At 30.4% G+C, this 27,770-nt stretch overlaps 1 protein-coding gene across 8 annotated transcripts in view; it reads right to left on the bottom strand.

Annotated features, from left to right (window-relative positions):
• The window catches only part of LOC129913862 (polypyrimidine tract-binding protein 3), a 525,860-nt gene that overhangs the window by 297,622 nt on the left and 200,468 nt on the right, over positions 1–27,770 (bottom strand). For 2 of the 8 annotated variants that reach the window (XM_055992805.1, XM_055992801.1), the window contains one exon: positions 23,837–23,866. The exons of the other annotated variants lie outside the window; for them this stretch is intronic. Coding sequence is in view for 1 of the 2 variants with exons in the window: in XM_055992801.1 (XP_055848776.1) it covers positions 23,837–23,866 (30 nt within the window). In the remaining variant the exon portion in view is untranslated. The remainder of the gene's footprint in view (positions 1–23,836; positions 23,867–27,770) is intronic. 8 annotated transcript variants of the gene reach the window in all.

Here is a 27,770-nt window from a genome sequence, read left to right on the forward strand (position 1 = left end):
TATAGTTTCTTATATTACCTATCTACACTGTAAATTTCATTCATCTATCTGTTAAAACAAAAAAGTTATAATCAATTGATTTTTCCTGTTGCTTTTTCGTTTCATCTTGTTTCAAATCACTATATAAAGTATAGTTGAACGCGTCTTTTCTTCTCGCGCTTTTTGTTTTTTAACTATGTTCCCCGCCTGATTTGAAGACCAATTATCCGTATTTCGGATAAAAAATAAGCACCATTTGAAGACATTCGACTATTGCAACCAAGCAAAAATAAGTTTCTAGAATAAGAGGACGCTTCCCGATCTTTTCATGAAAATTTGCATCTCCGCTGAGCCGTTTGGACTCTGCGCGCACAGTGGTGCCTTTGGAGCTTTTTGGCGTCAAAATTCATTTGACGGCCATTTCTCGACGAAAGGTCATGAAATTTGGTACACTGAAAGTTATTTGTATGGAGAATTCGAAAATGCTGCCAATTTTTTTTTTATTCAAAATGGCGATTCCAAAATTGCGGCCAGAATAATCCTTTAAATAGAATTTTCTATTTAAAAATAGTCTATAAGCTAGAAATTCGACTCAATTTAGGTTAAAAAAGTTTGAGATCTTGAATTTAGAATTTACAGATTCATATTATATAATCAAATTAAAATTTTTTAAAACAAAGTTCAAAAAGTGCCAAATTAGTAAAACACACTTTTAGACCTCTTATTACGCTATTTCATCGATATTTTTGTAAATTAGAACAATTTTTAAATTTCTTTCATTTATGTTTCATAAAAAATTGAGTATTTTGGGGTGATATGGTTGCCAACTATGTTTTTAATTAAATATTAGAATACATGATATATTGACAAAATTTCAATGTTCAATAAAACTGAGAAGTTATTTTTCCATAAAACCAAAATATACTTTTTTAATGGATTTTAATATTCTAAATTCAAATCCGAAGTCAAAAAACAAAAATCTATGACGTCACTTTTTTATCTGCGAAACGTGACGTTGTCATAGATCTTTTTTGACTTTGTCCCTCTAAGTATTACTCACGTAGGTACTTTATATTTCAGTAGACCTGAGTAAGTAGGTAATATTTTGTATAGATAAACAAGAAGTGTTTTTAAGGTTACGAAATCATTTTTTGTCAAATGATTTTTTTAGAAAAAAAAATTATTCTTGTTAAACAAAAAAATCCAAGGCCCAAGTATCTTATTGAAAAAAAAAACATTTTTTTTATGAAATAGCAGTTACCTTATAATTGCTGCTAACTTTTATCACAATTTGTAACAAGGGAATTGAAATTGCTTTAGCAACGAAAAAACCGCACATTTAGCTCAAAAGAGTGATTATTTATTTAGATAACTATTAAAATGAACAAAAATTGCTCCATTAAGGTGTAAAGTGTGTGCATTGATTTTAAAACCACTTTCAACCTTGTCGATTTTATTTTAATAAATTATTATGAAACTATGGTGGCGCGTTAAAACCTATTTAAATATTAAAAACCATTTTTTTTTTTCCTATCTAAGATTACCACTTAAAGTAATTCACCACAAAATTATACTTTAGACTTAAAAGTTTACAAAGGATTAAACAAAAGAGAATACAAAAAAAAAATACATAAGCTTAGCTCTTTTCTTTTTTACATAAACTAAACACATTACCGCCTACTATGTACACATACTCTATTCAATATACCTTCTCACATGACCATATGCAAAAAAATCCACAATCAGCACTCTGTCATCGTTGGAATTTTGGCCGAAAGGACGAAACGACTGACTTAAGGGACCGCGGCTGGGTCGAGCGAATATAATTTACACAATTATAGTAATAAGTGCCATGAAAAATGCAAACATGAACTTACCTCTTTTTTTTTCATGCTGGTCTGCGTGACTTTTATTTGAGAAAGGATTCAAGATAAAAAAATGTGGGAGTTGGGTTAGAGTGTGGAAAAAAATATAAAAAAAAAAAGAAAATGAAAAATTATAATCTCATCCAGTCACTGCACATACACATTTGACTTGCCAGACATTTTTAACTATCTAACCTGACTTCAACCCGCACCTCTAACCCCATGTGACTTGAATCAACTCTATACTCCCACCTCCCCCCTAAAACACACTTGAAACAGAGCGAATGTTGAGAATGCTGACTACTAAGCGAATAGTGTGCAGGAAAATGCAAACACTAATACATCACACTCAGCAGGAAATGAACAAAAGGTGAGCACCAGAAAACGACCTCCAAAGAAAAATCTGCTGTCAGCACGCTACATCCGGGACATTTACCAAAGTATAAACACACATTGTTTATAATACGACCGCCCATATCCATCCACTACAATACTATATTCTGCACAAGAAAATATCAAGGAAAACCCTTGTGACACGTCTGTCCGTCTTCGTCGTCGTCGTCGTCTTAGGTCGTCATTGTCGGCACCTCTTTTCACATGAAAAACAAAACCCCTTTAAGAACAGGTGAAGCTTTTGTGTAATAGTCACTTCAAGAAAAAGGATTCACTATGCTCTTTGTCTTTATACAATATCTCTCATGAGATATTAAAAATAATGTATGTAATATGCTGAGCGTTTCTAAAGTGGCCGATATACATAATAACATACCGCATCCTTTGCTGTTTTCCCGGCTGAATGAAGGATTTACACTCCAAATAAAAGTGCATTTTATATATATAAAAAAAAATAATATGGGAAAAAATAATAATAATAGCTTGAAAAATGAAAATTCATTCGTGCTCAACAATACCAGCGATGTTATACGATAGTATATTTTTTTTAATGATTTTTTTTAAGTTGTGTGATAAAGCTGAATTATTGAATATTTCGAAAATTGAATTTTGCATAACAAGTTCTCACAAACGATTTCCCTTTGAAAATTCCGTATACCTACTGTTTTTCAGCTGTCCAAATGGAGAAGAAAAATACCGAACAAAACCTTAAACCAATTCCGTTGAAATACAATAATTCAGTAACGCACTATACAGTTACGTTTCGATTTTCGAGGGTAATGCAGCTGCTTTTCATATGGCTCTCCCAGTGCATCAGCTGCATGAGTAATGAGTTTTCAACTTTTTTTTCTAATTCCAGTAAATACATACGTACATATTTCACATATTATTTATTTAAACGAAACAAAAAAAAAAATATTTAACACTGTGTCCCCAGCGTTACTATATGGAAAAACTAAAAAATTTCTGCAATTTAATTCAATGCACCTCATTTAGTTCGACTTGTAACTCTTTAAATAAATGATAGGTCAAACTAACTTCAAAGTCACTGAACGGTTACGAGTGTTTATTACGTGATTACTGCGTTACCGCAATTGTGAGCTAATAACTGACGAAATTTTTATAATTTTTAAATTTGAATACAGAGTTTCTAAGGAAACAACATTTTCGCTTTTCTTTTAAATTAAGTTCATTTTTACTGCGTTACTGTGGAAAGTTCCTACATATATTATTCATTAATTACAATTTGAACAATTGCTAAATGAAAGTAGGTACACATTGTTTGCAGGTAAGATAGGTACTTCTGTGGTAACTTTTTGCGTTACTTTTTTTTAGCATTTCTAAATAATTTCAGTAAAAAAGACAAGAATCTAATGCTTACCACTTGAATGAAAAAATAACGACAGATGGTCAATAGAAAAAGTTGTGGTTCCAGGAGGTTGTCCATGGGTAACGCTTAGTACAGTGAAAACAAAAAATTCCACTGCCTTGGATTGAAAAAAAAATTGCCCCTTATTTATTTTTATCAATTCATAGTTTATTTCGAACAAATATTATCCTATAACAACCCTGTTTATTTCACCCACGAACACTGATTGCATAGATTCTTTTGAGTTGCAAACTCCATACAGAGCCTGAAGAGCTCCTTTCTACTGCCTCAAGTGGTAAATATTAAGAGCTGTCATCTCGTGTTTATCCAGGAGGAAAATTGTTTTTAAATAAAAAAATAGATTGATTCACTTTGTTGTGCGCTAAAGCTGCAGCAGCAGCAGCAGCACCAGCGTCAACATAGCACGTCAAGCAAAGGTCCAGAAATTGTTAAGAGTTTTTCTTTTATTTTATTTTTTTTTGTTGTTTCTTTTTTTTTATTCTGCCAATCCAAACCAACAACAGGTATAAAGCTGCATCAGCTAGAGGAGATATTTCGCCCTTTATTCTCTTTTACAAAAAAAAATAACAACAAAAACCTGCCGCCAGGATAATACGGCTCATAAAAGAACAAACGGATGAGGGTATAATATCTAAAGAGGTTATACCTACAGGTGGGTGCTGCTATACCCTATACCCTACACGCCACCACCACCGCCGACATCGTATACAACGTTGATAGCTGACGGCTGAAATGGCTGAAATGAAAGAAAACTACGTGCAGGTGACAGTGACGTCGTTACCACTTTAAAGTGCACACGTATTTTATACCTATCCAAAGCGACTCTGTAGAAAAGGAGGAGCAGGATGACGAAGACGTGTGCATACGTGCGAACATGATTACAGTTTATTCTGGGATAACCAACCACGACACAGAAATCCAGCTTACCACTCCACAGCTCCACACTCCACACATTTTTCACACAAACAGGATCTTTCATTGAGCTCCCAAACCAGGACGAAAATAAGACGCGACGGCAGCAACGTAAAGGAAAAACTGACGACAACGGACGGGCGATGAAAAGTTTAATTAATTTAATTTTGCCAACATTCCCCGGGTAATAGCTGCCATCGATGGCAGTAGTTTACTGTAAATACCCGATAAGAAACAACGGGTGGGCTAATTTTTGCCTATAACTGCTCCCCTTTCAGCCCCCCTTTTTATAACAAAATAAACACACCAAATCCAAACGGATTATTGTATCTCTCCTCACTCGCACAATCAATGAAACAGAAGAAACAGAATGATGCCAAAACATTGTCAGATTAAAGATGAAAGAGAAATTTCACACAGATAGTTGAAGGATATAACAACAGCATCATCCAGGATCATCAGCATCAGTAAAGAAAAGCGGAATGGTGGCAGTAGAGCCTTAATTGAAGGAGTATAGCAGAGATTTTCTTGCAATTACATCTGATAAATAATTGACATACAGAGAGAAAGAGAGAGACGAGACGAGGGGCAATTGTGAGTAATTTTGTGTCAGATTGTGATGATTGAAGAAACGACGAACGACGAGTATACGAGTACAAGTCGGCTCTATGCCTTGATGGGTCGGAGCTAGGTTGAACAAAGAAAGGATCCACATAAGAAAAACAAACGGATATGGAGGGGGTAGCTAGTTGTTATAAGGTGCCTTATATACCTACTCGTGTTTGTCTGAGATTTAAGACTTAGTGACAGAAACAGCAAATTGTCTGAATTATTAAGCTTGCTATTTTAGTTTTCTTATGCAGTTAAATAGGAAGAAAGAATGAGGATGGGGGAGAGTAGGTAGAGTAGTTGTAGGAGCTGTTGAACAATTGTTTTTTTAAGTCTGTCAATTTGGTATACTATAAGACAGCTCTTATTCATCACCTGTTCTCGTGTATAGCAAAATAATTGTTGTTGAGAATTCAAACAGCTGAAGTTTTGGATAATTTTAAGTTATTTTCTTTGATAATAATAAAATAATTTAATCAGAATTTTAGGGTAGTCACTCTAAGTGGTGATTATTGGAAGAAGGAGGTACATGAAATCAGTAATAATTGAGAGAGGAGTGAGGTGATATAATTTGAAAGTGACATAAGGATATCAGTTGATTATGGATAAGTAAAATTTGATTTAATTCGAAGATTATAGCTTTTTCTTAGAACTCCAAAACTGATTTCCATTTCTTTAATTTTTTTAAAATTCTAAAAATTGTTAGAAATTTGTTAACACAAATTAATTTCAGTCAAATAAGTAAGTACCTACTACATTCCTAAGATTGAAAAAAAAAAAAAATAAAATGCACGACTGGGTCGCACGTACTTGCTCTTGTAGTTCACAGTATCTTTATCTTAAATATCTATTGGAAATTTAAGATTTTGTAGAAAAAAAATAATTAAAAAAAAAAAAAAAAATCTAAAGTTTAAAAATTAAATTAAAAATTTTTTTTTTCAAAAATGTTTTTAAAAATATTTTTTTTTTAACATTTTATACTTAATTATCTCTGTAAATTTTAAGTAAAATAACTAATGCTTTGATGAAATATATGAACTTAAAAAATATGTCAATTTTTGAAAAACGGCAACGCCATATTTCCGTTATCCGCATTTTTTGAGAAAAACTAAAAACGCAGTTTTGTTGGAATCAATAAGAGTATTTCGCACACCAAATTTGATCGAAATCGTTAGAGCCGTTTTCGAGAAATTTGCAATACCTCGAAAACGTTATATGGGAGGTATGCGTTAAAATGGAGATATTAAAAAAATAAAAAAAAAACGGGTCTAGTGAATTACGTAAAAATCATCTGTACCAAATTTCAAGCAAATCCATCCATCCGTTTAGGCCCTAGCTCGATGTACAGATGGACGCACACACGCACACCGACGGACGGCATGACGAAAACCACTTTTTTTATCTTCTCCATCATCGTAATGTTGGTTTTGATTAAAACCTCGTTTTTTTTTCTACACGAAACTAATACTTGCCCTATAGAGCAAGCAATAAACGTAAACACCAAATTTTGGCATTTACGTCAAAATTTGTATTGAATTTATGAAAATTTTGAGAATTGTTTTGACGTACATCTTAATGCGATCATTTTTTTTTTTTTACGTACGTGTATGAATAAAAGAAACTTCTGATTTTCATGGTGTATACGGCAAACTCATTTTGGACAAAAATTTAAATATTTTCAAAACTAAACGAATTTCAGGTGTCCAATAACATGCATATAAAAGATAAATTTTAACTATATATAATACTTTTTAAGAAAGTCAAACACTAAAGTGTCGATTTTACCCCCACCTCCCCTAAATATATTTTATTTTTTTTTGATTAAAAGGTCTCTTAAAAAATTTTTTGACATCCAAACGGAGTATGCTATTAATATACTTTCTTTTTTAAAATCGTTACATCCCTTTTATTAGCGAAACATAACCACACAATCTCCAATGCACAGTGCGGTATTTTGACCTAAAACGCGGTCATAAATCAAATTTCTCAATTTTGTCCCCCAGGATTAAGCTTGTGTCCCATAACAGGAAGATAACAAGACTACTTTTAAGTAAAATCTATCTATAGGTAAATTGGTCAACCCAGTTCGCGACACCATCAGTTGCAACTTACACTATTTGGGTAAAAACGATGTTTTTTGCAAAGTTTATAAAAAAAATATTCTTAGTATTTAGTTTTTAACTTAAAAGTGATTTTGGTGAACAAAATTTTGATAACGATATTGACAGTCAAGGTATTAATAGTACCTATTCAAAAAAAAAAAATTTAATTGTACCTATATGCAACTCAATTTTTTCATACGAAGGGGCTGAAGTTTTTTCTAAACAGTAGTGTTTTTAAATTAGTGCAACACGCCGAAACATGGTCTAACCTATATATTATCGAACTGCTAGATATGAAGAACAATATTGCATTTCAAGAGTTTGCCCGAGAGGTGTTTCAGTTTTTTTTTTATTTTTTTAGACGGCTAATCGGGAATTAAGCACTTAAGTGGGTTTTACTGTACCTATTTGAGTGTTTGATGTGAAAAATGTGACCAAATATTTTTGACCAGGTTTTAGACCAAAATACCGCATTGTGAAATGTTTGAAATATATTTTGTTCGTTTTAGTTAATATAAAAATATAGACATTCAGCTACAAAATATTTGACGTACCTAAAAACATATAAATATTTATGTCTAAATACAAAAATTCAACAAACACTATAAAATTACTTCCACAAAATTAACATATTTCAAGCGACTATTAAAGCAAAAACAAAAACCAAAACAAAACAAAAAAATACAGTTTATATAGTTTTTATAGTCGTAATTACTGGAAATAAAAATATTTAAACTTTAATTATGTTTTAGAATTATAAAAACAATTTATAAAGTAAATTTAAACTTTTTTCAAGGAAAATTTTGAAAAACGAAGAACAAAAAAAAACTTCGAAGAATATTCAACTTAAAAAAAAAAACTTCAAAAGAAAAATCCAAATTCAAATTGAGTACAAACAGATACTTCCATTGATTATTATTATTATTGGTGGCAGGGATAAAAAAAAAAATTTAGGAAAGCGCATTCATTATAGTATAAAGCTCACGAAGATTCGTGTTAATAGTTTCATCAATTAAAAAAAAATTTAAAAAAAAAAACTAAATCCAAAAACAAACAGATGTTGAGGTTTTTTCTTAATTTTTTGTTTACGAATTCACAAGAGGCCAAGTTATACCTAACAAAACAAAAGTTTCAAAATTATGCTCTAAAAAACATGTTTCCAAGTACGTAAATTGGTTTTTCAATTTTTTTTTTTTTTTTTTTCTTATAGCTCGTGTTTTGAAAGTTTGTAATATAATTTTTTCTTGATCCAGATACACACATGTGGCGCGAAGCATGACACAATCAATGAATTAATCCAACACACATGAGATAAATACCTACTCTCGTGCATGTCTTTTCACTTAAAAGATACATGAATGGAAATTAATAATTAATTAAAAATTAATTATGTCGATTTGGCGTTAAATTGATGTCGATGCGTGTCTATAATTTTCGGAACACACCGTTCAAATTGCAAATGAAATTAAAAAAAAAAAAAAAACTAAAGAAACATCACCAATCAATGGAAGATACTTAAGAATCCTCATCATTTACGTTTTTTTATGAGAACTACATAAAAAAAATAATAAATCATTTAAATTCAGATGTGGGATATACGACTGATTTTTTGTTTTGTTTTTTTTTTTTTTAAGTCAAAATAATAGTTTCATTGAGGAACGAAATGGAATGTTTAGAAAGAATCGATGGCTGGAGGAGAAGTTGTGTATAGCTTTTTTGCTTCCTATAAATATGAGAAAATATACCTATAAGTATTTTTATTTTTTTTTGTTTATGTTTTTAATGAATGAAAGAATATTTCACTTTGATTTGTATCCGCACTTATTTTTCGACAACAAACATTCGTCACTTTTAATGCATTGAAAGAGAGAGAGAAAAAGGTGAATTGAGGTGATTTTTATTTAATGGGGTCGCATTTTTTTTCCTACAAACACTTTGAAAACAACAAAAACAAAATATTTATTTGTTCTATTTTGAGATGAAACTGAATTTTTTTTGGGATTAATATGGTTGGCGATATGATGAAGTTGATGTTAAGTTATAAAAAAAAAGAACTTTATTGAAGATCAAAGGGGACAATAATCTTGAGAGATTTAATAATGCATAAATATTTCTGAATGTACAAATTTTATCTGATGGAGATAAAGAATTGCTTTGTTCCAAAGTGAACTTTGTTTAAGTAAATAATATTAAAGAAATATAAAAGAACAGTATAATTTAAGGATGAAAGTCTAGGTAAACATTTGTGCGAGGATAGGACTGTGCAGTGGCGTATCTAGAAAAAAATTTGGAGGGGGCTGGAAAATTTTTCAAAAATTTTGTATATAGGGTACCTAAAATGTAGGAACATTTTTTCTCTTTTTTTTAATTCGTCTTTGCGCACTGTGCTGCAGTACTGAAAGTTACATTTTACTGCTCTCGACAGCTTCGTACTACTCTCTCTTCCTTTCACAGTCAAAGTAGTGTTTTTTCAAAGTTCTTGTATCCCAATCATTGTACACAAACAGCAAGGTGTTGAGTAATCTTAAAAATAAAAAAAACACTATTTCGTTTGAACTTTGTCATGAACTTTGTCATGCTGAATTCAAAACTGTTTACGTATTTATTCCTACCACGTCTTGTTTTTGAGCTATACTCATTACTGTTTTCCGCAATTCGACCGAAAGTGAATTGAAATCACTTTTCAATTTCACGTGAAATGGATCTTCGATCGATTTCGACAACTTCGTAAATGCTTCGAACTGTCAAAACTGAAGTATCATCCATTTTTATTTTGTTGCATGGATGCAATTTTATTTGCAATTTTAATGAAAAAAAGCAGAATTTAAAAGAAAAAATAAGTAGACACATTTTTCGAGACATATCAAATATGTATGTTAGTGAAATGCAGAACATGGGCGATATTATTGCAATTTGTAAATACTCAAATAAAAATTAATTAGGAAAAGTGTAAAGCGAATAAGGTGCAAACACAGAGGCAGTGATTAATAATGATATAAATAAATTAACAACAAATTTTGTCCAAATATTGCAGATTCACATACAGAAACAAAGTGAACTGCTTTCGATCAGAAAATCCAAAATGAGTGAAAAAATGCAGAACATTTAATTTCACTATCGGCAAGTGAATGCGCAAAAAGTGAAATGCAGAACGTGAAAGTCTGAACAAACTAATTTTCAGAAGCGCAAAGTGGAATTTCCTTAAAGAAACCATTAGTTATGTTGACCACTAAGATTTTAAGATAACAAACAATTTCTATTTTCTTTGAGAAAAATATTATTTTGAAAAAAAGTAAATATACTGAAGACGATGTTTGCATAAGAAGTCTTACAAAATTTAACGGTGATGTAATTCGACGCCAAAATACCGAAAAAAAAGATTTGAAGAATTCCGAATTGGAATAAAATCCGAAAAAAATGTATCCCAACCATCAACATCAGCTAAGGCCCTTACTCAAACAAACACAAACAGCCCTTTCAGAATTTGGAGGGGGATCAAACATCTGAGCTGCCTCTAAATCTCTAAGATTTACGAACAAGTTTCAGTTAATCATGGAAGAAATCTGCTAAATAATAACATTGTCTTGGAGGCTTGAGCCCCCTGAGCTCCCCCCTCAATACGGTACTGGGACTGTGGACCTTTAAAGGACCAAAAGTGGTTCAGCCTGATTTGATCAGATTTTATAGCTTTTTGCATTTCGATGGATGATAGTTTTTAAAATGTCTCCTTCATGAACCAAAAAAAAAATTATTTTGAATGTGCACAGCAGCGCAACAAATATTTTATCAAATTAACAAATTTCCGGCTACCAGTTCCAGTTGACTTAGAAACTTGAAATTTTACACACTATCTGTTTTTGGTCCAATTAGAGGAAATCTGAAAAAAAAATTTTTGGAAAAGCTTTTGGTTTTCCAGAAAATTCACGTTGCGTTTTCGTAACGCTCGCCGAAAGGGGTATCAAAATTTTTGAAATAATTTTTTTTTTACATGGAGTCTGAATAAATTTTATTAGATTATTTTTATGAAGAAATGAACCAAATAAAGATACACTGGGTAATGAAAGGTTGTAGAAAATAAAATAACAAAATTTGTAATAAGTTATACATTATATTTTCATATTTTTTTATGCTTACTAAGAAAGGATTTTTGTGTGGTACTCATGGAAGCATTTTGCATATGATTTGAGATATTACATTTCTTGCAGGAAAAAACGTATTGTTTGGAACACTTGCAACATCGTTTAGATGACAGTATGTTTGATGTTGTCAAAAAAATGATAAAAGTGACTACTTCATTCAATTCTTACCGTAGTGCAATTACCTAGTGATAACTTCTCTGAATTCATTCCTTTCAAAAATCGATAAACCAAATCAGCACCCGCCAATAATCGACAATTTTTTTTAAGTCTCACAAACTAGAATACCGTCCTTCTAACAGGTAATTTGATTTATTCTCAATGCAGAGCAAAAAACCAACCAAACAAATGAGAAAAAGTCATGGTTTCATTGATTTTGCATTCGATTTTAAAATTAATATGAAGTTTATAATTCTAGCTTTTGAAAAAAGTATCAATCAAAACTGTAAGTGTTGCCGTTGTTTTTTAATAATTTTTTTTATTTCAAGTATTTTTTTTTAGAAAATTGCCCCTCCCGCCAAAACAGGGGGGGCATTGACCCCCCTCCAATAGTAAACAATGATTGTATTTAACCCCTCTACAAAATCTCATTATCAGTTCTTGATGCTTAAGTTATCGTACTTTCCCCTCAAATGTTTCTGTTTTTGAGTAAAACTAAAAATGCGAAAAAAAGATAGATTAAAATGGCCATACTTCGGTTAATTTTCAATGCAAAAATTTAGTGAGTACAGCATTTTGAAGGAAATTTAATCTTTTTTTTTTTCTTTGGAGCAATGTTTATGTCTATCTCAACCCAAACAAAAATGTACAACTAAAAAAGCAAAAATTGATTTTTTTGATATTTTTTTTATGATTGTATCGACTATTTTGATATGGAAATTTTTTTTTTCAATTTTTTATTCCAATAGGAAATTTAATTCTCTAGAAAAAGTTTTATGAGCAATATATCAAAATTTTGCTTGGTTTGCGAGGTATATTGAAAAAACCAAAAAGGGGGCTTTTGCACCCCTATCTTCAATAGCACTCCGCGGTTTTATCTTCTTTTATAACCCATTGAACGATTCCTGCAATAAAAACCCGTGAACGTCTTAGTTCCTTATTACCCTGTTTTTTTTCGACATAATCAATAGCCTATCAGTAAGTAAAATTATAATACAAAAATAAAAAAAAAATTGTATGAATTTCTATGCCTTTTCATGTTCATACAGTAAGAATAGACGAAAAATGGTCAAAGAAAGGAAAAAATTTGTAACAGGCTGATTTTTGGTATACAATCAGTGAAAAGTCCTGAAGTTTCCTCTGTCCGCTTGTCCCATTATAAGGGGTCAAAGATCACAAAATTTTTCATTTTTAAAACGGTAGGTTTTTAACAAAACTTATGTTCTACAAAATTGTAGCGGAGCTTGTTTTACAAAAAATTGTTATAAAAGGTTTTTTTGTATCGCTTACTGTTTATTCATTTAAACATTTCAAACTGTCCCATGCAATTTGATTAAAATAACAAATACAAAAATATCAAGAAAAACATTATGCGAGTTTGAAGTGATAAAATTTCTAAGTAAGTGTTGCCGTTGTTTTTAATATTTTTGTTTTTGTATTTTACGTATCTTTTAGAAAATTGCCCCTCCCGCCTAAACGGGGGGAGATAGACTCCCATAGTAAAAAATTATTGTATTGAACTCCTCTACAAAATACACACATTTAACATGCTATTGACCGATTTGGGTTCACCCCTTAAACGTTGTCGGCTATTTTAAATATTAAATTAAAAATTGTATTGCATCAAAATAATATCTCAGTTAAAATTGTTATAAAGTGTCAATTTTGTTGTTTTTTTTTTCCCCAAAAGTGTGTCTGTCAGAAATTAATTTTCCCTATTTTGTTCCTAAAGATTTTTATCTAAATCTATGCGCATCCCCCTTCCCTTCACCACTCCCAATCCAAAATAGACAGATTTAACATATTTTCTTAAATTAAATGAAATATCTGTGTTAAGCAAGCAGAAAAGAAAAAAGAATAAAGACTTTTATTCTTTCTTTCTTTCGTTTAATTTTTTTTTTTTTTGGCGGCCTGGCGGCTGAATATAAAGTATTCCAAGGTATCTCAGCTATCCCGTTATGTAGGATATCTTACAGTAAACCAACCATACCATGAGTAAACTGAGCACAGTGGCAGGCGTGTATGTGTATGTGTGCACTTGAATATTTACAATGTAAATTTACATAGTCATGACATGACACGACACCCATTTCTGCGTGTCTATTGTGTTGTATCAAATTTATCATTCCAGCCACCTTTTTTTTCTGTTGAATGTTCTCAGAAAAATAGAAGCAAATAAAAATAAGAACTCCTGTAGATACATCCTCTCGCATAGGTATATTTCCAAGGATCGACCCCCTCTCTGCTAAAAATCATTAGAATGGAAAAATGTTTATTTTTTTTTTTATTAAATGACACGCAATTGTTTGTTATGTTGTATATGTATATGTCAGCCAGGGATGGCCAACCAAGCATCGGACAATGTAAATGATTACGCAGGCGGAAACAGCGCCCAATTCATCATCATCCAAATATTAATTGCGGCTAATTACATTTATACATAATATTCGTTCGTTACTAAGTTGTTTCTTGGATAAGCCAGGGATCACCTTTTTGCTTCCGACTAACAAGAACAACACATCCATCCCAGGGCTGTCGTGATGGTCCACTTGAAACATCTCACTTAAATCACACACTCATTAATCCCATCGCGGTGTATAATCGGAATCACTTTATCTCTCATCTCACTGCATTGCATCGCATACTACATACATCTCCCCTCAGTTTGTCTCATCCTCATTGGCATCCATAAAGATGGTTCTTCGTCAAGATTTTGATACATAAATCATTCTTTTTTGCAAAAGAAAAAAAAAAAAATATTCTACAACAAGATATATACTGTCTCGGGATGGTAATAGTTTTGATTATCAGGGACGTAGCTAGAACAGGAAGTAACAGGGGATTTTGTACGGCTGTGGAAATCCTTTTGTTTGTTTAAATCAAACAATAAAATTTATAGCATATTTTTAGAAATTAAAAGTCAGAACTATTACAAAAAGGGGGTTTTATACCCCTTCTTTTGAGGTATCATTTTCACATTAGGTACCTAATATTTTTGTTAGCTTTTATTTGTTTCTTAACTTTCTATCAACAATACATAACAACCCCTTTAATGAAATAAAAATATTTCCCAGCTACGGCCCTGTTAGTTTTTGCTATAACTTCTGTCACACCTTACCGTATACTACCGAAGGCGGCGGCGGCGCTGTGTTTAATGCAGTTAATCTATCAAAACACAAAAAAAGATGCATGTAATTACCTTTGTTGCCCCGCCGCTATCCACCGTCATAATAAGAATAATTTGAGGTGAAATAAATAAATTTTAAGACAATATTTTTTTCGGAGGGATGTGGAACACAAGACACAAGAGACACAACAGGTATCATCAATTTTGGACATCTTCCAACTGCATGTATTTACACTGTAATTTGTTTGCTGAAAATGCTTAAATAAACCACTCAACTCTCAGTCTCAGTGAGAAGACGGATAGGATAATTGGGTTGGGTTGAGCGCATGATGGTGATGGTGCGGTACGTGGTGGTGACCATGAGGAGGTTGACGGGGGCTAACAATAATGTGGAACAGGATTTTTTTTTGTTCGTAGAATAAAAACGTCCCTTTACCTACGTAAGCATATTCAATTCTTTGCCAAACGAGTCATTTTTCTTGTAAGATATTATTATTTGTGGTGCACCAGATGGTGGAAAAACATTTATAAGGGTTTTAATTTTTCATTTACTTACACTACCCCACCCCCTTTTTTGTATCATTATTGTTTTTAATTTATTTGTTTAGAAAGTAAAAACAAAATTTATAGGAGCATCAACTTTCTATGTTTATTTCTGTATTTTTTTAAAATCTTTGAATACGGACCTGGCAAATTAGATTTGTTGGGGCTTTCGGTACTCTTTACCTAACTTTTTCATGATAAAAGCACTCGTAGACGGAATATTGATGAAGCCTTCTTTCGCCTTTCTGTTTAAATCTCATAAATTAAGTTAATTTTTAAATGAGCGTTTGTTTTTGGAGGGGGTGAATAGTTTTTAGCAAGCTTCTAAAAAAATGACAAGTTCAACAGAAGGGTTTAATTCTGGCCTTGAATTACTTCGTTAAATTGTTTGTAATTGATGGGGAGGGGGTCGATTTACACAATGGTCTTGAAAACGCGACAGGTTTTATAAAAATGGATCCCAAAAGTAATGATGCAGATTTGTTCGAAATGATCTCAGGATTCCAAATTTGTAAGTTTTAAAATCGTACCTGATCCCTTTTTTGAGTTACAGGCATTATACATATATATACATTTGACTTGCAATGGAAAAAAAAAATTAAACAAAAAACAAAAGCACATTATAATGTCCTATACCTTTTTGGAAAGCTTAAATATACTCCTTGAATTTAATGTTTATTTGAAGTTGATTGAGTAAATAGTTTTTGAGAAATTTAATTTCAAAGTCAAAATTAAAAAAAATAATAATAATTTTTGTATTTATGTTAATTTTTTTAACCTTTGAATTACAAGGTACAAGTTTTTTTCAAAATTGAATGTTCTATTTAGTTCTTAGTCAAATCCTTAAAAATAGATGCAAGGAACTATTCTAGTTTTTCAAAAATGGAAGGAAAAGATAAACACTTTTATATTGGATTTATTTGTTCCTAAGGAAAACTTTGTATAATGGTTATTTAATCAACAGATTTGTAAGTTCGAATCACACTTAGTGTGACTCAGAATCAACCCCAAGAACAAAGTGGTATTTTGGCTCCTTTTTTGAGATTTTTTGTTAATTTTCAGATTTTTTTTTTTGTGTTTTTTTAATGTTTTTTTTTTGCCATTTTCAGAGTTTTGTATTTTTTTTAATTGTTATACATTTTAAAGTTATTTTTATTACGTTCTGAATATTTCAGAAATATTTTTGAAATGTAAGAGTTATAATGTTAGGTATAACAGAAAAATATCCCACATTACATAGATTTCAGGACAGCTAAGGTCCTCAGGGACCACAAAACCTCTTCTCGATGTTCATTGTGAGAGCCATTTTTCATGAATCCACGTTGACTTTTCGCGTTAATTTAAAAAAAAAAGAAGACGTCCTGATCAGCAACGTGTTACAGTGACCTTTTTTCCATTTAATTTGAGGCTAATTTTTTTTTATTTGAAAAAAAAATTTAAATCTCAAAAACTAGGATACTTTTAAACATGCGGTTTTTTGTTTTTGACTTAAAATCAATGAGAGCATTGATTTGTATAAAAAAAATTGTACCCTTTATATAATAAAATAAACTAAAAGAAAAAAAAATTATTTTTTTCTAAAATAATAACTTTAAAATTAAATTTCTAAAAACTATTTACTCAATCAACTTCAAATAAACATCAAATTCAAGGAGTACATTTAAGCTTTCCAAAAAGATATAGGACATTATAATGTGCTTTTGTTTTTTGTTTAATTTTTTTTTTCCATTGCAAGTCAAATGTATATATATGTATAATGCCTGTAACTCAAAAAAGGGATCACGTACGATTTTGAAACTTACAAATTTGGAATCCTGAGATCATTTCAAACAAATCCGCATCATTACTTTTGGGATCCATTTTTATAAAACCTGCCGCGTTTTTAAGACCACCGTTTTTAGGCTTAAAATAAATTTTTTTTTTTTCATTTTTGCCAAAACAATTCAACGACTTGAAATTCGTCCCTAGGCACGGTCAAGATATTTGAACAGCTGCTCGGATTGTAAAGAGAGAGAGAGAGAGAGGGGGGGGGGGGCAAAAGTTTAATTTTTATTTAAGTTTTTGGCAAATTTCTGTCAAAAATCTTTTTTTTTAACTTGAACAGAAGATTCTATCATTAAAGGGTTAAAGGGTAAGAAATTCGATTTTTCCGTTATATTTTGTACACTTCTCCAAAAGAACCATTTCTTGTGATTGTGCATTAAAATCTGTGAAGATAAGTAATTCCGACAGGAGCGTTTATTTTGAGGGGAAAGGTTGTGTACTTGGTAAATTTTTTTTGGGGGGGGGGGTGTAAGCTAAAGAAAAAGCTTTTTGTGGATAAAAAAAAGAAGGGCTTGGGGGAGGAGTTGCTGTGATAGAAGTTATTCATTCAAATTTTGTATAATTCTCTGAAAATCCGTATATTTTTGTGTTCCCAATTAAAAAAAGAGAAGATACTTGAACAGGACCACATTTTGTAAGGGGGAATTCTATTAAATGGAAACATTTAGCATATTCATCGAAAAATTTAATATTCTTTTGAGTTCTACAACTACACGTCTTTCGTCCCCTCAAAACTTATAAAGTAATTTCAAGTTTTACCCTCAAGTTGTTAACTATCGTAATTTCAAATTTTCTCTTGAATTGCACAAAGGGTACTTTGACCCCCCCAACACAAGTTTTAACAATTAAGAAAAAAATATTCATTTAGCTGATATTGCATTTAAAGGTAAACAAAAAACTATAATTCTTTTATTCCACGCGTTCATCTTTTTCTCTCATCATATATTTCTCTTCTTCATCACAGAAGAATAATTTGCGTTGACAAAGTGAAGAATTTTCTTTCATACCATATCGCCACTCTCACACTTCTTTAGATAACGACAATGTTGACAGTGACAATTTCAAATGGAGCATCATTTCACCCACAGCACCATTAAAGGTGAATGCATCATTTGCATTTAATTTTGCGAATGATAAATGCATTTTTTTTCTTGTTTGAAAAATATCACACTATCAATAAGAAAGTAGAGAAAAGTGAATAAAAAAGATGACTGATTTAAGTTCAATTTTTCATATTTTTTATAAATTAAAATAAATGAACCAAAGTCTATGAAAAATTTTGATTGAATAAATCAATTTTTTTTCGTTTGCGATGTGGCCCAAAATAGAAACATCACCTAGGAACAACACGATGAAGAATCATAGAAAACGATAACTATACAGACGTCTGACGCGACGACGAAGACAGCTCTCGTGTTCATGGTGTTAGTGTGATAATTAATGATGACTATATGCCCAATTTTCGCCAGGATGTCTATGTTATTTCACATCGAATTATGATTTTTGCATGCGTTTGTAATTATTTATATTTTTAATTGATTATGTGGGTAGACATGGCAAGTACTTTTATTTACACGATAGATGGGAAACAGAATGTTTGTGTTTATGAAAACAGATGTGAAATCCGCTCTGGTTGATGCATGTTTTTGTTTAAGGTCTGATTTGTATTGAGGTTGCTTTTTTGTGTTAATTTTTACTTGAGATTTATAATGGGTAAATATTGCAAGACTTTAAAATAAATCAATTCTTTATGAAACCTTTAAAGAACACAATGAAAGGGGTTTCTATTGTTCCGTTTTTATTTTTAATTTTTCTATAATTTAGCTAACACAAGTTTTAATAGTAAATTTTTATTTTTCTATATAAATATTGTTTATGTTATGTTAGAAAACCTGAGGGCACATCTGTTTTGTATTTAAAGTATTTTTATAAAATTTTAAAAATATCTACCTTCTATTCAAAAGAACAATGTTGTGTTTATATAGAGAGCATGTGAATAAAGAGGTACGTACAAATATTTTGATTAATTAATGATTTTTCGTTGAAAAGCAGCACGAACTGATTTAGTTTTGTTCGCTTTGATTAAGTTCGTTGTTGACAACAGAGTGATTAAAAAATTTAACAAATTTCAAATAATTCTAATGAATTATGAGAGCAAAACAGATTCAAAATTTTATATTGCTTTCAATAACATTCCAATTCTACGGAAGCCCGTGAAATTTGAAATCGGCTCTGAGGTATGAACAGAATAGCTTTATATTTTATTTAGTATAAGGCAATGGTAAATGGTAAACCAAATTATTCTAGTAATTTTTTACTATGTTTGCTTGTGTTAGATTTTCATTAAAATGTAGTAAATTGTACTTTTTTTTCAATTGAAACATCTGTAAAACCAGTGTAGATTGTAGATACCTATGAAATCGGATTCAAAATGTCTAGATTTTTACAAAATTATTTCACAAAACAAAAACATATTTTTTTGTTACTTTTACTAAAAATTTTGTGAAGTTGAATTATTCCCCATTTATTCAATACTAATAAAATTCAAATTAAATGATCTGTAAAATGTATAATCTTTATAATAAACATGATGAGTCAAAAACTTTTATTAACGTTACGGGTGTGACATAAAAAATTATTAATTAATACACCAAATGACCAAAACGTAAATATAAGAAAATTTTTTTTGTCGGTGTATACATATTTATGAGGTAAATTTGTGGGAAATATATGTATGTTTCCATATTTAAGATTATAATATCCAGATTTTGTTCTTTAATTTTTCTTTTAAATTAATTTATGTCTCCGTTTCTCCATTACGCGCCCATTAATGATTCTGAGTTTTGAATTCTACATGGATGTTGGTAGAATTAATTTAAAATATAATACAATATGATTTAATTTCAATAGCTGATTTATTTGCGTTACGGGTGTGACACACAAACAAATACCTGAATTTTGATTAGGTACTAATTAACTATTGTTCAATAGTGTAACTTTATTTACAGATTCTTTTAACTATTTGTAGGTGATTTAAAACAGGATAATGCCCCATGCCCACCTTAAATCTCACAACATTAAAACAATACGATGTTTGCTTAAAAATAAGTGGAATCCGTTAAATTCTTCTAAATTTAAGTTGAACTTAATTTCATTTAAATATATTAGGTAGTTTTCATCTTAAAAAACCGACAAAAAAAAAACCAAACGTTTGATCTTATTTGACAAATTTAAAGATTTTTTTTTAAATATGTAATACTGCACAGAGAAAAATATGACCCGCTAAAAACTAACAGATTGCCATATTGTTTTACCGTCCATACATTTCATAAGGAAATCTTATTAAAATCAACGATTGATAAGGTTTTTTTTAAGGAGATTTCTTATTATTTTTATAGAGAAAATGTTATTAAAATTTGACTGAAAAGTTGATTTTTTTTGCAACTTAGCACTAGAACAAAAATCGCGATCAATATTTTCATGGCAGGTTGGTTCAGGTGGTAAGGTGGGCGACTAGTGATTTGAAGTCTCCAGTTCGATTCCCAGCCTGGTCATCGTTTTTTTTATTTTTTTGCAGATTTTAAAACAATAAGGAAAACCCGATTGTTTTAATAAGGTTTCCTTCTTGGATGAAAACCATAGAGAAATCTTATTGTTTTTGTTCTATTTTATGTGGTCTATTTTTCTCTGTGTGTTAGAGCCGTTTTTTGAGATACATAAGCTTTTCCATATTGGACATATGACAGGCTCCGTTAATTTTAGTGATCAAGTCAGACTTTTTTGACACATTTTTTTTTTGTTTTTTTTTTTTTGTTACCTTATAACTTTGGACTGAGTGAACCAATTTTGATAATTCTTTTTGTATTGGAAAGCTAGTGGCTGCCATATGGTCCCATTTCAATTTCGTTCAGTTCTGGCCAAAGGAACTATTAGAAAAACCATAAAACCCAGTTTTAGCCATGGAAGTCGGTTTTGTTTTTTGATAAAAATGATTATTTTAGGTAATTTTTTTTGGGCCCATAAGACTTGCGGATTGTATCGGGAGGCTAGGCAGTTAAAATAAAAATTCGCAAAAATTAGAGAATTTTTTTTTCGCTATTTTGAACTAATTGATGAGGAATTTCGGCAAAAACCAATATAAGGATTAGTGATGGGAACTATCGAATGATTTGAACTATCGATAGTTAGTAACTGAATGATTTGAACTATCGAATAGTTCATTCATTTATTCATTCGAATAAAAAGTATCGAATAAAACTATCGAATAAAAACTATCGAATAAAAACTATCGAACAAACTATCGAATAAACTATCGAATAAAAATTATCGTATAAAAAAACTATTCAAATGAAAAAAACTATCGTTTAAGAAAATTTTTTGAATGAAAAAACTATCGTATTAAAAAACTATTCAAAAGAAAAAACTATCGAATGAAAAACTATTCGAATGAAAATAGTAACTAAATGAATGAATGATTTAAAACTATCGAATGAATGAATATTTTACAACTATCGATAGTTTGATAGTTTTTATTCGATAGTTCCCATCACTAATAAGGACCACCTTAATGTACATTCATATTCCTATTTTGTATGCGTTAAACACTGACATTTTAAATAAAATATCATTCCCCACGTGAATCCAATAAAAAAAAATTCTTTATAAACACATTTATCTCCCCATAAACTTGACAATTAATAAAAAAAAAACAAATTCTCATTCACACTTTCAATATATTCATAAATACAACATAGTAATAGTTTGGAACTTCACCTTCCATTCGATTAACCCCAATTAATTTAACTGAATGCATTCGCACAAACATTTGTGTGCGATGGCATTTCAATTTGAATAAAACTGCAAATAGTATTTTATACGGTAGCAAGTCTACAGAACAAATAAAAAATGTATCTTCTGCTAGAACAAAATTTGCATCCATATTTCTTTTACTTTTTTTTCTATTTTATGTTTTTTGTATCTCTAGATTTGAACACAGAATTGTGCCTTTTTTGTTGCAATTTCACAAAATAAAATTGAAATTCAGAAAAAAAAAAGAAATAATTCTAAAGATGCAATCACAATTCGTTGAATTTCAAATAAATGCATCCTCTCCCACCTTCGGCTTGAAGATCAACACTCAATTACTGCCAACTCAGCCGGAGGCAAGCAACAAACAACAGGCACCCAGTGCATTTGATTTGAGATCTTTTCGTTATTATTATACCCCAACAAGACGACACACACAACTTGTTGATGCTCTCATAGTATTTAATGTTAATATTTTTTTTTTTTTTAAATTTTTTTTTTAATGATTTAGATTTTGCTATTAATAAAAATACGGAATTTAAAATTGCACACTCGGTCTACTACGTGAATAAGTGAGAAGAATTTTTTGCGCGCAAGATACAATTGTTTTTATGTGGCACATCGGTGCGTGTCTGCTGCTGCGATACTTTATCGTTTTGCAGAGAATTTTGCAGTTTTTATTGTCGATTGACCTAAATGAAGTCTAATTCTCGGAAAATGATTTTAAGAATTATTTCAAAATTTGAGTGATATTACATCTGCATAATAGAAGTGGGAAGTGAAGTCTCGTTTTTTTTTTTTTAAATAGCTTTGTTTTATTCAAAAGTTAGTCACTCTGTGTTTTTGTTTTTTTTTTTTTTTTTGTTTAATAAAAGGGAAACGTTTTTAAAAAATAATTATAAGATGAAGATCATAAGCCAATACTGTTTTTAAGCTGTCAATCAGTTCACAAGAATAGCGTTGCTGAAAGACAATTTTAATGAAAATAATCAAAGTACCTACCAATGTATGTGAAAATACCGGCGTACCGTACTCAAACAGTCCAATAAGACAAGTAATGAATGTTTTCTTCTTTTCCAAATATGGAAGATTCATCGCTGAAACGGACCAAGTCAAAAAAAAAATCTAGGGCCGAAATTAGCGCAAGGTTTTACTCTACTAAGGTCTTTCATTAGTTTATCCAAAAGTATTTTGATTCAAATTGTTCGAAAAAAATATTCACCATAAGATTCAATAGAAACGTATCTATATACTTTACAAATTAGCGCAAATTTCGCAGTCACCAAATTCATTTGCACGTCCATTTTGGACGAAATTTCATAAAATTTGGTACACTGAAGGATAATTGTATGGAGAACACGAAAAAGTTGCCAACTTTTTTTTATTCAAAATGGCAGTCAGAGAATTTTCTTTTTCAAAATAGCACCCATATAAGCTAGAAATTTGGCTAAATTCAGGTCAAAAATGTTTTAGATCTTATATGTATATAGAATTCATAGATTAATATTCCTTAAAAAAAATCCAAAATTTTCAAAACAAAGTTCAAAATGTGCCAAATTAGTAAAGCACACTTTTAGACCAATTTTTTTTTTGTAATAAGCACTATTTTGACATCTGTTCTTTTTATGTTTTTTTTTTATAAAAATGAATATTTTGGGGTTATATGGTTGCCATCTATGTTTTTAAGTAAATATTAGAAAACATGATATAATAAAAATTATATTTAATATATAATATTTAATACGTTGGAGCCGTTTTGCAAAATTTTCAATTTAGAACAGATGCTTTTCAATTTTTAGTTTAAACTTGTTGCTGAAGATATCAAGTAAACCTTTCTATTCCTAAAACACATGCAATTAGGTATGCTATAAAAGTTCAAGGCTCAAGGCTGTTAAACTTTTTTCAAGAAAATGTTCATAATTTAGATTTCATAATTTCATTGTTGCAAAACAACTATTCTGTAAACAACTTTGTACTTATAAATTACTCACTTTTGGGTTTTTATAAAATTGACCACTCACCTGAAAATAAAAGAAAACAAATAATTAATTCGAATTTCTATTAAAACTGTTTATAATAATGTTAATTAAGTTAAATATTTAAAATAATTTCATTAAATTTAATAATTTATTAATAACAATTTCCTTTTTTTTTAAATTTCTTTCTAATAAATTTCCAAAAGCTTCTGAAACCGAATTTAATAGTTTTTCCACACCAGTCGAGAGTTAATCCCCAAGTTTTCTTATTTCACATTGAATTGTTATACACATGGAAAGCTCAAAATGCATCTTTGACTTTAAACTATATCCAATTCAGCAATAATATTATCGAAAAACAATACCTACAACATTTTCCCAGAGGTGATTTTTCACATCTCGAATCGATTTCTTGACGATTGATGCAACCTCTCAACCCTAAGAACTTATTCCCTATACAGTTTCAGCGATATAGAAAAATAAAATAGCTCTTCTTCTTCTCGTTTTTTGGCCCAATCAACCCCTTTACGATTTCTCGAAAAAAAAAGCAAAATAAAAAAAAAAAAAAACTTTTTATCTCATGCATTTTTAAATAAAGAGAAACCCGCTTACTCTAGAGACGACTATCGTCGAGTAAAGCCAGATAAGCCGTAGAACAAAAGTAAACCTCAAGCTCATCGGGATTATCATCATTTTGTGGTTGTTTCGTGGGCTGGAGCGAGCATAGTAAGTGTACTGGTGGGTGCTGGTGGTTTTGCTGGAAATGAAAGAGTCCCAATGATTGCGAGTTAATGTGGGGTAAAAGATCGGACAGCAGCAGTAGCAACAGCGGAAGGAGATTCTATGGTCAATATTTACTTAATGGAAAACTTAAATAAATAATTACTAAAAATTGGGATTTCCATTCGGCAAACCAACCAACCAACTCCTTCACCCTCTATCTCTTTCAATAAGAGTTAACTTTTGGGGTTGAGTTAGGTTACTTCTTGTAGTTGAGGGGATAATGTAATATAATGGTATCGTCGCTGGATAGTGAAACATGGCTCACCATCATTATAAATAATTAATTCTTATTCGTTTTTCCAGCTCACTTCTAGTATTGAATTGAAATGACCTTTTTCGTTCTCCATCTTTCTCCTGTTTTTTTGGTTTTTCTCAGAAATATAGAATGAGAATGTATATTATCCTGGTCTTCTTTCTCCCAATGACGGAACGGGAACTAAACAAACTCTCATGCAATAAAACGTAAAACCACTTAGAGCACCTCTATGGTGGATTCTCTTTCTCTAAATATATTTACTTTTTTTTTGTGGTAACCGGTAATGCATGTGCTGCTTATGAAATCGGGATATGTTACAGTAGGGAAAACAAGAAAAAATATTTCGTATTTGAGTGTTGAAAATGGTTTGCCCTTTATTTGTTCTGAGAAAGTTCAAACCATTATGTTAAAATAGATAGGATATAAGAAACCTATATACATTTTTTTTTATTCTAGAAAATTCGTACTCTGAAATTTTTTAATGTGAAAGGTGTCATCTTTCCGCAGTTCTTTAGAAAAAAATCAAAAGGACAATGAGCTTATTCAAAAGGTTGTTCAAAATTGAAACTGTAGGTACCAGAGATTTTTTTCGAAATTCTTGCTTTGCACTTTGCAAATTTTCAAAAAAAGGTAAATATTTTGTGAAATTGCCTTCTATCAACTTATTTAGAAAGAGTGAACGGCAATTTAGGCGACCAATGCATGGGGTGAAAAATATTTTATGCATTCTCAAGTCACATAGTTATATCTAGACATTTTAAAACAATACGACGCGACGTCTGCTTAAAATAAGTCGAAACTGCTTTCATTTTAATGTGAATTTTCAAAAAACCGGTAAAAATTAAAAATTTAAACATTATAGTCATACTTCAGCTTTAATTGGAGTGAGATAGGCTGATGGTAAGGGACAAGGATTCGACCCTAGCGACTCAACAGCTCAAAACTGCCAGTTTTGTTTTTTAATAAAATTGTTTCCACACACAAATAAGATAATTTCCCTCTTAAATGAAGCGGTTTTTTTTTCACTGATCTGGATGTGCCAAGTGCGAATATGTTTTTGGGTTGCTGAATCCAGATTCGAAGTCAATTTTTCCCTATTACGTCAAAACCAAAAAAAAACAAAAGTTCTTATCTGGGGGTGCGAATATGTTAGTAGCTTAAACCGAATCCGAAGTCTATTTCGCCGTATCACGTCAAGTTTTTGAGATATCCTCAAAAAATGTCAGATAAGAACTTTTTTTCGTGACATTTTTTGATTGACTTCGGATTTGGTTTCAGCGACCTAAAAACTATGTATATGAAAAACATAGTCGCAACCCCAGGTCAGAACTATTTTTTTTTTGGTGATTGACTAATTTTAGTTAACTACCTACCTACCCCATTTTCCATAAAAAAAAATATTTTTTTTTCCATACAAATCGTTGTTCTGTTATCTTAAAATTTGATTTTTTCAAAAAATTCAATTTTTTCGAAAAATTTCGAGTTGAATACTTAAGTGCTCGACTAAATTAAGTTAAATACCTACCCCACTTTCCATACAAATCGATGTTTTTTCTGTTGCTGTTCATTTTTTCCTGCCCATAATAATTTTTGACTTGTAGGCCAATTTTTTTTCGAGAAATGTGTGATAAACATTGTGTTTTATTAATTGATTCTTATGAAAACTTTTTCAGAATTGAAGATCAAGCGAGCCTTATAACAGAATTTACTTCCTCTTTGAAAAAAAAACACATTTCATCCAAAATTATAGATTCTCTTTATTTAATTAATTATAGAAATTTGTGTTTCTTTTTTAAAACCAGCAGATATTTAATTCCACAGAAATAACGCAACTCGACTGAATATTGAAATTTAATCAAATATTATAATATGTAGGGCTAAGAGCTGAAGTAAACCAAGTCACAAAAAGTAAATTCGGAGATATAACGAGTTAAAGTACCTAAATACATTTCTATTGAATCTTATGGTGAATATTTTTTTCGAACAAATGACAATTTGAATCGAAACACTTTTGGATCAAACTTATGACGGACCTTAGTAGAGTCAAACCTTGCGCTGGTTTTGGCACTAGATTTGATTTTTTTTTTTCTTTTTTGACTTCGTCCGTTTCAGCTGTGAAACCTCCATATAATATTACCTATTTTATCAATTATATTTTTTTTATTAAACCTACTTTTGTCATATTTTTTCAAAACCTAATCAGTTATTGATGAGGCGTTAATTTTCATGTCCTTTTTGGCTTGAATTCCCTGTTTTTAGTTGTAACTTCTTTTTTTTATAAAAAAAGATTTCAGGGCAACAAAAATTGTTTTTTAAAACGACTTATTGAATGTGACTCTTTACTTCATAAAATTGATCTTCGTAAAATTGTTTCTGTTTTGATTAGATTGTTTTAATAGATAGATTAATGAAATTTGTACTGTAGATAGGTAATTAAATAAACTATAAATGTACAAAATTTCAATTATTTTCAAATTAATTAAAAAGATGTTCTTTTTCTACACACGTTATATCTTTTGATCTAGTGCACATACAAATTTGATACATACGCATGCTGATAACATAACCTTTAATTTGATATATCACAATTAACTGTTCGAGCTCTACGAGTTACACAATCTTAAATTGAAAAACTTGAAAAATACCTCAAAACACCTGTGGAGATCTGTTGACGATGACCAGGGTAGGAAGTACCGTAATCTCAGCTTGAAATTTCGACATAGGTGGCTTTAACAAATTCTTATTTTTTTTTTGAGCATGGTAGAAATATGATTCATACGTCATATAAAAGGTGAAATAAACTTTTAGATGATATAAAATTTACTACAGGTTGTCATTTAAAAAAATATATTTTTAATGGTGTTAAAAGAGAAAAAAGATTGATTTTTTTGCTTTTTTGATGAAAAGTGA

The sequence above is a fragment of the Episyrphus balteatus genome, chromosome 3 (assembly GCF_945859705.1).
Source record: "Episyrphus balteatus chromosome 3, idEpiBalt1.1, whole genome shotgun sequence".
Classification (NCBI taxonomy): Eukaryota; Metazoa; Arthropoda; class Insecta; order Diptera; family Syrphidae; genus Episyrphus; species Episyrphus balteatus.